This window comes from Catharus ustulatus, chromosome 31, assembly GCF_009819885.2.
Source record: "Catharus ustulatus isolate bCatUst1 chromosome 31, bCatUst1.pri.v2, whole genome shotgun sequence".
Taxonomy (NCBI): Eukaryota; Metazoa; Chordata; class Aves; order Passeriformes; family Turdidae; genus Catharus; species Catharus ustulatus.
This window is the reverse complement of record NC_046251.1, coordinates 2,668,473-2,679,624: the sequence shown is the minus strand read 5'-3', so window position 1 is coordinate 2,679,624 and position 11,152 is coordinate 2,668,473. Positions and strand designations below refer to the sequence as shown.

Genomic DNA, 11,152 nt, shown 5'->3' with positions numbered 1-11,152 from the left:
CCGGGGGGAAGGTGTCCTGGGACAGACATCGGGGGGCGGGCTCCCGGCCAGGACACCGCGGGGGATTCCCGGGGAGGGGGGTGGGTCCCAGAAACTGGGGGTGAGCCGGGACCGGGCGTGGGCTTTGGTTCCGGGTCAGGAAACACTCGAGATAGGCCCAGTTTGGTCCCAGAGCACCAGCACGTGTCCCCCGGTATCATTAAGTCCCCTCCTAGTTCCCCCAGTCTGCCAGCAACACTGCTCCGACATCCCTGAGGAGCCATCTCCAAGAGGGACTTTGAAAGAGGAAAGGGAAGCAAGGGATGGGCCGTGCCCAGAGCCTGGAATCTAAGAATTGGTCCCAAAACTGGACTAAATCAATCCCCAAATCCTTGGGAGGGAGTTTGGCAGCAGCAATTCTTCTTAAAATCAAGCTCGACATGGAACAAGTTTCCCAAAAGCATCCAGAGACCATCTATTTATTGAAGGTCAGAAAAGTCAAGTTAAAAAGAAATGAAATAGGGCTTTCCTAAATATTCAACCCAAACCCTGGCAGGTCCCTTGGCCCTGGGCTGAGGTTCCAGGAGAAGCTGCTTGCAGCTCAGCTGGGAACAGCCACGTGCCAATGTGATTCCCTGAAGAGCTGCCCCGGGCATGGTGCCTACAGGACCAGCCTGGCACTTGCTCATCCCACATCACACTAGGAATGTGCCCCCCCCACCCTGAGACCCCCTGTGCCCCAAGGGTTTCCAGTGGAAATCCCAAGATCTGCGGGAAGGGAGCAAGGGATGGAGACCAGATCCCAAACCAGAACAGGTGCAGGGGCAAGGAAACAAAACCCATGGGAAGGAGGACAAGCTCCCATCACCTGGGATTCCCTCAGCCCCCCACATCCCTCCATCCCCCAAGAACTCAACATTGATGCCTCAAATGAAACCTCCCCCCAAAAGCCCTCCACGGTTCTGCCACAGCCCCTCAGAATTAAAAGGAACCAAACCACTAAGATATAAGTTAATGCTTAAATTATTTGTAAAACATCTTAAATTTTCTGTGACATACTTTAAATATCCCCCATGTTCCCCAGAGGGGGGTCAAAGCCCAACACTAACTGGGAGCCTATGGGGGAAAGGGAGGAATAGAGAAAGGGTTCCTTATCCTTTCACAGCTTTAACAACTAAATATCAATAATAAAAGTTATATTATAATAAAATAAGTTCTTCGTGAGGCAGTGGAGATCAAAAAGCCCTTAGAAAAGCCCTGCAGGTTTGGGCTCGGGCTCCAGACTCAGTAGTAAAAAGGGGGTTGGTTATTTAGGGAGGGGAGGCAGCGGGGGGGGTGGTTCCGAGGGCAGGGGGGGCGGTCGGGGCTTGTCCGTGTTGGTGGCAGCTCTGGAGCCGCTGGAAGCCCGGGGGTTCAGGAGATCGTACGAGTGGAATTCGAAGGCGGGGGGCTGGGTGGGCTGCATGCCCTGCGCGCTCAGCAGCGAGTGCAGCATGTTCACTGTGTCCTGATAGTCACTGGCCTGGCTGACGTTGTGCCCGTTGGCCCCCGAAGGCCCCTTGTCCGATTTGTAAGCGCTCCGGGCTTTGCTGGGCTGGGATAAATCCGAGCTGTGCCCAGGGAGATGGGCGGTCCCGGGAAGGTGAGCGTATGGGAACGGCACTCCAGGGCCTTTGGAGACTTTGCCCACCTTGGGCTGGTGCTCGTGGGGCACGGCCGGGGGCTCCTCGGGCAGGGGTCTTTTGCGGGTGGGGGCGAGAGGCCCGTAGCCCTTGTGGGGGGTGGTGGTGGCACCGGGTTGGGCGCTGTGTTTGGAGTCCCCCGGGCGCTTGGCCGCGGTGCTGGGGCCGGCGCCGAGCTGGGCGTGCAAGTGTTTGTGCGAGTGGTGGTTGTGGTGGTGATGGTGGTGGTTGGATGAGTGGCCCTTGTGCTTCTCTTTGTATTCCCGGCTCTTCCCACCGCTCTCATCTGCGGAGCTGTGTCTGTCTCCGGGGCCCGGCACCTTAATCCTCATCTTGATCTCCTCCTGCTTGGAGGGGATCGGCCTCTCCCCACCTCCCCCCACCGCCGGGATCCTCATCTTGAGAGCTTTGTCACCCTTGTCGGCGCCGGGCGGGCGCTCGGGGTTCTCCCCCGCGATGGGGATTTTCAGGACGATTGGGGAGGGGTTGCTGTCCTGCTGCCCTTCCCTCTCCCGCTGCTGCTGCACCAGGAGGTTCTGTGCAGCGTAGGCGTATTGGGAGCGCACATTTGCTTCCATGTTTTCCAGCTGCCGCTTCTGTGCCGCCAGTTCCTCGGCGTGCTTGGCCCGGTATTCCTTGAGGGACACCTTGGCTGAGGGTGCATTCTTGGTGCTCTGCTTGGGGTAGGCAGCACCATCCTGCTGTGGGTGCTCAGCGGCCGACGCGCTCTCGCTAGTCCTGTGGATGTCCAGCTTGGCCGGGGGATGCCAATGATCCGCCTGGGATGGATCCGCAGTGCTCGGCTCCCCGGGGGAATCGGCCGAGGCTGGGAGGGCCGGCCCCGCTCCTGCAGTGGAGGATGTCGACATGCTCATGAGCCCGGCGATGTTCATGTCCGAGCTGTTGTTCCTGGAGATCATGTTGAGGATTGTCTGCTCTGACAGGTTCTCGTCATCGCCATGGTCGTCGGTCTTGGATTTCCTGGCTGCTTGAGAGGCCTGGAATTAAACAAATCAGCAGGTGGTTACTTGGGGTGTTGGAGCTGGTTTAATCCAAGCAGCTCACCATGACAGTGCAAGGTCTTCTTTAGAGACAGATCCACTTTGCTTCCCATCCCTCCTTGTGGGAAAATTCCCAACCCCTGCAAGCACCACACAGTGGAAAACCAAAGTTCTGTACAAGTTAATTCACAACAGATGAACTTGAGCACCACAAGCACCACGCAGTGTCCCAGCTCCACACACAACTCCCTCCCTTGCTGTGCTGCACTGGGATTCCTCAAGGAATCACAGCCCACGTCCAAGGTTCTTACCCGCCAGTTCCGGATCCGTTTCAGTCGGCTGGGAGTTTTCTCAAGGATTTGTAGGAATTCATGAGTCAGTTCTGCAGAGGAGACACAAACCCAAGCGGGAGGGTCAGAGCAGCCCCAAGTCCATCAGGACAACCCCCTCATCTGACAGATGGAGTTACTGGTGGGATGGAGCTGCACCAGGAGGGGAATTCTGACAACTGGAAACACTGACCCATTCAAACTCATTTCTCTGTGGTGCTAAAGAAGCTGCTGCTGCCCTGGAAAACCTCAGCAAGCCCTGAACTCCTGGAGCCCGTGAAGTGGTGTTGCAACATCAGACCCAGGACCAACAATGCCAAAATAATTTAAGAGCCTTTTGCAGGGGGGGAAAAAAAACCTCGCTCCCAAACTTACCATCTAAGAGCTCCAGAGTTACAGTGCCATCAACGTATTCCCACCAGTGCTTGCCGTCCGTGGAGACTGGGATCTCCCAGTTGGACCACTTACAGGCCAGGTGGATACAGACGCAGGCCACAACGGGCGGGGTGTACTGCAGGCTGAAGGTGGTCAGGTGCAGGCTGACGTCACCGGGAGAGAAAACAAAAAGCCATCAACTCCCACGCCTGAGCTGCAGATCCACGCGGGAAATGGGGGGGATGAGGCCCTCTGGACCTGCTCAGAAGGACCCCTGGGCACAGGCAGCTCCATCCTGCTCCAGCACAGCGAGGCTCTGCGACCGCTTCGCTTGTTCAGGCCTGCTTTGCTACAGGGAATATGGGTTCTGCTCCATCGTGTTTTGTTATAGAGGTAATTTGGGAGCTTCTCTGAGAGGGGATCTGCCAGCCCCACCTGTGCTTTGCAGAAAAAAAAATCATCCCTGTTTTGCTACAGGAAATTTGGGATCTCTTCCAAAGGAGGAAAAGCAGTGCTGAGGTCACCTGCCTGCCTCTGCTCTGAGAAGAAACTCATCCTGCTTTTACTACAGGGAACTTGGGATCTCCTCCACCAATTTCCCTGTTTATCCCTGTGCTGATGCAGGAAATTTGGGATTCCCCTCCAAGGGGGAAAGTCACTGGGGACCAGCCCCACCTCTGCTCTTGAAGAGAAATTTGTCAGGTTTTTTTGCTCTTCCCTGTTTTGCTGGAGCAAAGTTGGGATTTCCTCCGTCTCTGCTCATTCTTGGTTTGCTACAGGAAATCTGGGATCTCCAAGGATGAAAGTCAGTCCTGGGGTCACCTGCAAGCCCCACCTCTGTTCTGGGGAGAAGCTTCCAAGCACAACTCCTGGGTGGTATTCAAGGAGCAAACCTGCCATTTTCAGCTTTAGGAAGGGTCTGGAAGGTCTAAGAATCCTTTCCTAAAGGATTTTTAGGAATACACTTTATGCTGGAGTGACTCAGGAGAACCTGAGCCAGGTGATCTACCAAATATTTTCATGAATAAACTGATTTTCCACATGGCCATGAGTACTGGGAGGTGTGGGCAGCACTGGGGCAGGGAGAACTGAGGGACTATGAGAATCCTGCAGGAACACCAGAGCTTAAGGAAACACAGAATCAAGTCTTGAGTGTGGGATTTGCCTTTTGGGAATTCTGCAATCAAACCCCCACATGGCACCATCTCCTCAGCACCCTCTTCAACATTTTTCCATCAGTGAAAAGTGGAGAGGCTGAAGTTTGGCATCTACAGCAAAAAAATCCTCAAGTTTCACAGATACTGAGTTTATCCAGAGAAGTCAAACCCAGAAAATTCAGAGCCTTGAAGTTTGGCATCTACAGCAAAAAATCCTCAAGTTTCACAGATACTGGGTTTATCCAAAGAAGTCATACCCAGGAAATTCAGAGCTTTGACAGAACAAACTCAAGGATAACAAAGAGCCTCAACTCTGCCCCATAACGATGTGAGAACAAAACCAAAGGGAACACAAGGATAAATCCAGTTCATCCCAGAACTGGCACTCTCAGGCAAAACTGAGGCTCTTCTTCACACTTTCTGTCTGGATTTCCCTCAATTACAGCCTTAACTCCTAATCCCATGGCTTTGAAATTCTTGCTGCAGGGATAAAACAGGTTTGCAGGGCTGTGTTTACCCAAACATCACCAACACCACATTCCTGAGGCCGGAAATCCACAGGGCGCCCTTTGGAGCCCGAAACACCTTCAACAAACAGTGAAGGTGAGCAGGGAACACCTCCCAGGTGGAAAAGGGAAAAAAACCACGTGCCCAGACATTCCCAGCCAGAGCTTGGAGGCATCTCCAGCCCTGCAGCTTCACCTCTGTTGGCACCTGAACCACTTTTCCCACTGTAATTTCCCAAAAATTCACTGTTTTCCATGCCCACAATTTTGTCCGCGCCAAAACATTAACTCCATGGTTTGTCTGAAGCTCATAATCTAGGAAATTAAATTTAGAAATAATCCCAACAAAAGTGCTGGCATCAGGCTGGCAGTGAAAATTTGGGGATAAAACAAATCAGAGACAGAATCCAGGGCTGATTTTCCTTTCAAGGGAAAATTTAGGGACAAAACAACCCAAATGAAGAACTCAGGACTGATTCTAATTTCCAGGGAAAACTCGGGAGCAAAACAACCCATACAAAAAACTTGGGGTTGATTTTTCTTCATTTATGCCCCAAATCAGCCTTTTTTTGCAGGTACAAACCATATTCAAGGACAATTTCCACAGCACCTTGTTGAGTGAAAACTCTTCAACACTCAGGAATAAGCAAGGAAAAAAAAATCATAAATTAATTTTCCCCTCCATTTTTTTGGTTTGGCTTTTTCTTTTTTTTAAACTTTCACAACTAAATTTCTATCAAATAAGCAGTGAAGCTTCTGAGTATCCCATCTGCCTTATTTTCCAGCTCATTTTACTCAGCAGCTGGCAGGAAAAATGGCTGGAACCCTTTCTTAAGGCTCTTCCTGTGGTATTCACAGCTGCTCCCAGGTTGAGTGATGCTTCTGGGGCCAGAGGCAGCAGATAAACCATCAATCAATTATAAAATAATTATAAAATTATAAAATAATAAAATAATAACCTGTTTGTAGCCATGAAATAGGAAGTTTGTGCCAAGTCCTTGCTGGCTGCAAGAAAAAAAAAATAAGAAAAATTAGGGGTTTATTTGCATATTTTCATGTTATCTTATTTTAGTGCAAGCACCATGGGCCACCCACAGATTGACCAGCAGGCCACAGCCACAAGGATTTTGGGAACTGCTGTTCACTGAGAGCTTTGTGTGGTTAGAAAAGCCAGAACCATCTAAAACTGCCTCTGTTTTGAGAATCAAAGGGATGGATCAGCTCTCCTGGGAGGAAAAGGGAGAACTGGGATTGTTCAGGTTGGAAAAGTCTCTGGGGTGACCCCATTGTGACCTTTCAGGTTCCAAGAGAGCTGAAGTGGGACTCTGGATGGGACCTGGAGTGGCAGGACAATGGGCAATGGTTTTTCACTTGGAAAGGTGAGATTTAGATGGGATAATGGGAAGAAATTAATCCCTGTGAGGGTAGGGAGGCCCTGATTGTCCAGAGAATCTGTGGCTGCCCATCCCTAGAAGTGTCCAAAGCCAGGCTGGAACAACCTGGGCAAGTGGAAGTTGTCCTTGCCCTCCCAACCCCACCCATTCCAGCGTTCTGAGAAGCTCTTGAGCAATCCCAGCTGGACACTCCCCCACATTTTCCTCCCAACTCCCTCTCACCTCGAACAAGCTGGGTGCACTTCACCACATGGGTGTGAGGATGGTCAATAGTGATCTCAAACCCTGGAAGGACACAGACAAAGAACCATCAGAACCAGCAGCACAGCCCTGGATCCACATTTCCTGCACCCCTTCCCTCCTACAGCCCTGCTTGGAGCCAGGCAGGAATAGAGGAGCCCTTTTTTCCTGTATCCAGAAGCCTCAAGTTCTCCAGCTACAAACCCAGAAGGTCTCTGGTGCTGCCAGACCTCCCAGCTTCTGAAAGGCCTCACTGGAAACAAAACAACTATTAAGGATTTTAAAAATAGCAGGACAAAGCCTCTTGAAGCAGCTGGGAGGAAGGCGAAGACAATGGCATCTGCTCCAAGGGATTTCTCTCACCCAAAAAGCTGAGAGGAAGCAGATTGTTTTCCCTTTGAATGGGCCTAAAGCATTGAGGACAACTGAGCTTAATCCTCGCTCCCGCTTCCTCCTCAGTTTGGGAATTATGTTTGAAAGGGGAAAAAAAGAATTCCAATTGGTCCATGTGCACAGCAGATCTGCAGAATGTTCTGGGAGAACTGGGGTGTTTAAAAAGGCCTCTGGAGAACTGAGAGGTTGCAGAACTGGGCTTGGTTTAGCCACAGGCTTGTGACCCATGACATCTCTGCCCCTACTGAAGGAGGGACACGGGGTGTCTGCTCTGAATCCAGTCAGGAATAACAAATCCTGCTTTCTTGGAGGGAAAATCTGCCTACAAACTGCCTCTGAAACAGAACATTTGTTAGTGAACACAACTTTTAACAAGACATTTGATAAAGAAACAGGGCACCAGCTCCACCAGCAACAGCCCTAGGTGGAGAATCCTACTTCCAAAAACACCCAGCAACTGATCCTGGCTTGTTGAGTTACGGGGATTTTTTCCCACCATTTAATTATTTGATCAAAATATTCACTTTTAACCCAATTTTTAAGACATCTCTCAGTAAAAACTGCTTCCTGCAACAGAACTGGAGCATTATGGTCTGGAACTGGATGGTCTTTAAGGTCCCTTCAAATCTAAACCATGAATTCCATGATTCTACGATTGAGGAAAGCACAACCCAAGACAAGGGCCGGTGTCCAAGCAGCACAAATCCTGCTGGTTTTTTTAGGAAAGAAAAAAACAAAAACAAAAAACAAAGAGACAAACCACACTTAAATCTCTCAGCATTGAGCCTGGCTCAAGTTACACCTGAAAAATTGATGTTAAAACAGGAGTCTGGCTGAAAAACAGGGTTTGTTGTGTGGACTCTGGAAGGGGTGAGGCTCTCCAGCCTGTGGAATTCTCCTGGCTCTGGGATTCGTGTGGCAGTCCGGCCGCTTCGAGGAACTTACCCAGGGTCTGTAGGATTATGCTCTCTAGAATGACCAGGTCTTGGGCTTGTTGCAGGTAAGCCTGGGGTTGAGAGGACAGGCAGGTTACTCACGGAGAGGCACTCGGATCAAGCCTGCACATTCCTAACACCCTTCAGTCCGGGGCAAAAATGGGAACCTCCCTGCACGGGGGGACTGGCACAGATTCCCTGGAAGTGTTCAAAGCCAGGCTGGATGGAGCTCAGAGCAAGCTGGGCTACTGCAAAATGTCCCTGCCCAAAGCAGGTGGGTGGAATGGGATGGAATTTAGTGTCCTTCCAACCCAAACCATCTGGAGATTCCAAGAAAGAGGGATCAGAGTGTTTGAGGGGGCACTGGGTGCTGGTTCCCCACACTCCTTGGGTGGCACATGAGCAGTGCAGGAATCAGCTGCTTTTCCTGCCTTTTTAAAAAAATTTTCTGTGAGTTTCCCTGGAAAAAGCTGTCCCTTCCAGCAGTACTCATTGCTCAGCTCCAGGTAAAAGGGGCTGTCTGGAGAGATGAGGGATCAGCAATGTTTTTAACCCACTGAGACAGGTGCCAAGACAAACTGCTCCCACAGTGCAGCTCCTCTGCTCCACACCCTCCTCAGCAGCACTCCAGGGACACTGGCACACAGCACACCTGGATCCAGGTGTGCAGCAGAGGAGAAAAGGCTTTGCACAGAGAGGGGAAGCCCAAATCTCTCTGCAGCAGGAGAGGCTGGATTGAGAAGCTGCCCCTGAGCACCTCGGGAGGGTTGAGGAGCCACCGGAGCCGCACAATTCCAGATGCCATTCCCGCTCCTCCAGCACTCACAGCACTTCCCAAGGCTCCATCCCCACACTTACCTCACTCTTGGTGTCCAGCAGAGGCTCCTGGGGGTGCAGACAGGCATGTGCCACCTTGATGACGTGCTCCAGCTTCCGAGGCTGCTCCTCCACCTTGGCTGCCAGGAAAAGTGCTGCTGGCACCACTGACTGTGAAGGAAAAAGCTCTGTTTACTTAAAAAGCCACTAAATTCAGGATTAAAGCAAACAAATCAGGTGGATTCTCAATATTCCTTCAGGAAACAAAGGCTGTTCAAATCTGGCCACCACCAGAAGAGAGAAAAGGGTCCCTCTCCCTTCCCAAAGCTCCTCCCAAAGTGAGTCCCCAGCCCAGGCACCAGCAGGAGTGGATTTGGGGGGTCCCACCATCCCTGCCCCACCAGAGCCCAGCACTTACATTCCTGTGGAACTGGGTGAAGGACTGCACCATGTAGAAGCGATGCATGTACACAATGGCTGTGTTGATGGTGAGTTGGGAGCTGGGAACAGGGTTAAGGGAAAGCACAGAAACCCCCAGGCAGGCTCTGGGGGACCACTGGAACAGACCCCACATGCCAACAGCACTAGGAGAGGACAGGCTCTCCTTATTCCCAGGGTAGGCCTTTCCTGCATCCCAGCACAGCTCTCCCCACTCCTGAAACTCTCCTCAATCCCAGAACAGGCTCAGAGCTCCCCATGCCCAAGCCGAGCCTTCCTGACACCCAGGAGAGCTCTCCCTGCTCCCAAAGTGGGGTCACCTCGACCCCAAAAAGGCTCAGCTCTTCCTGCTCTCTGGATGGTCCTTTCTGACAACCTGGTACAGCTCTCCCAGGTCATGGAATCCTTTTTGGAATCTCCTTGGTCCTAAGGCAGGTTTGGCTTTCCCACGCACTCGTGGGCCGAGCCTTACCGAGTCTTCACAACACCCCAGTACAGCTTTTTCCACACCTCCAACCGGATTTCCTCAATCCCAAAATGCGCTCGGCTCTCCCCACTCCTAGGCCGGGCCTTCCCGGCACACCAGCACGGCTTTCTCTGCTCGAGAAACGGGATTTCCGCGATCTCGAAAGGGGCTCGGCTTTCCCTCCTCCCAGTCTTCCCTTCCCTCCATCCCAGCACTGCCTTCCCCCCTCCCGAAATCTCCCCGATCCCAAAATGGGCACGGCGCACCCGGGACGGGCCTGCCGCTCCCTTCCAAGCACCCCGGCACAGCTCTCCGCACTCCCGAGCCGGCCAGGCATTCCCAAGCCTTTCCAACACGCCGGCACAGCTTTCCCCGAGCCCGAAATGGGATTTCCAGAACCAAAAACGACCTCGGCTTTCCCCGCTCCGAGAGCCGGCTCGGGCCTTCCCGACACTCCAGCCCTGATCTCCCCGTTCCGGGGCCGGGCTCTCCTCGATCCCCACAAGACTCAGCTCTCCCCACAGTTGTTCCCAGCACTCCCCGTACCGGCTCCCGGCTCTCCCCTCACCCGCTCCCGGCTCTCCCCCCTCCCCGCTCCGCCCGCTCCGCCCCACTCCCACCCGCGGCCTAGCGCGGCCTAGCGCGGCCGGATACACGTTGAGGCGCTGCCCCATGTCCTGCAGCAGGTTGGCCGCCTGCTGTCGGTACGAGAGCTCCTTGTCGGGGTCGAGGCCGGCACGACGAGATGGGCTCCGCTCCAGCTGCTCGCGGCTGAAGTACCAGCGGCGCCCAGGCCCGGCGCCGCCGCCGCCCGCCGAGGCCTCCATGGCGGCTCTGCGCCCGCGCGGGGGACGCGGCGTGCGCACGCAGCGCGGCGGCGCGATGACGTCAAGCGTCGGGTGGGCGGGCGCGGGGGGAGCCGTTGGAGGCGCGAGCGTTCCAAAGCAGGGAGGGACCGTTGAGGGGGCGGGGACTGAGCGAGGCCACGCCCCCTCCCCTCACGGCCAGGCCACGGCACGCCCGAGGAGGCCCCGCCCGCGCTTTCCCTCACGCCGTGAGGGGGCTCGGATTTCAAGACCCCCACACCTCGGAGCGGTCCCTGTGGCTCCACCACTGCCTTCTGAGCTCCCCCTTACTGGCACTTCTACGCGCTAACACGCGGGGAGCCCCAGGACACCGGTGTGTCCCTTCACCCCGAGACCCCCTCCTCACCTCAGCGTGTATCCCACCCCGGTATGTTTCCCCTCTCACCCCTTGCCAGCGGGATTCCCCTACCCCCTCCAAGATCAGGTTTTACCGGGGTCCTCAAGATGTTTCCTGTATCCCCCAACCGACTTCTCACCCCCTTTCCCTCACCAGGACCCCCTCACCGGGATCCCGGTGTTTTCCCCCACCCGGGGCCCCTCCCAACCCTCCGCCCCACAAGCCAGGCCACAGCTCG

General features: G+C 53.8%; 1 protein-coding gene across 1 annotated transcript; it reads right to left on the bottom strand.

Annotated features, from left to right (window-relative positions):
- Nucleotides 1–425: 425 nt before the first annotated feature.
- Nucleotides 426–10,544, bottom strand: CCNT1 (cyclin T1). Its single transcript, XM_033083183.1, has 9 exons — nucleotides 10,366–10,544; nucleotides 9,226–9,307; nucleotides 8,850–8,978; nucleotides 8,002–8,062; nucleotides 6,646–6,708; nucleotides 5,989–6,034; nucleotides 3,367–3,530; nucleotides 2,974–3,044; nucleotides 426–2,659 (listed from the first exon to the last, which is right to left on the bottom strand). The coding sequence occupies exons 1-9, from the start codon at nucleotides 10,536–10,538 to the stop codon at nucleotides 1,286–1,288; spliced, it is 2,163 nt and encodes a 720-aa protein (XP_032939074.1). The 5' UTR covers nucleotides 10,539–10,544; the 3' UTR covers nucleotides 426–1,285.
- Between the last annotated feature and the right edge of the window lie 608 nt (nucleotides 10,545–11,152).

Excerpts from the sequence above, each read along its gene's own strand:
- CCNT1 (XM_033083183.1), bottom strand. The coding sequence starts at position 10,538 with ATGGAGGCCTCGGCGGGCGGCGGCGGCGCCGGGCCTGGGCGCCGCTGG. Across the intron at positions 8,979-9,225 it reads TCACCCAGTTCCACAGGAAT|TCAGTGGTGCCAGCAGCACT; the intron begins GTAAGTGCTGGG and ends TTTCCTTCACAG. Across the intron at positions 3,045-3,366 it reads AACTCTGGAGCTCTTAGATG|AACTGACTCATGAATTCCTA; the intron begins GTAAGTTTGGGA and ends TCTCCTCTGCAG.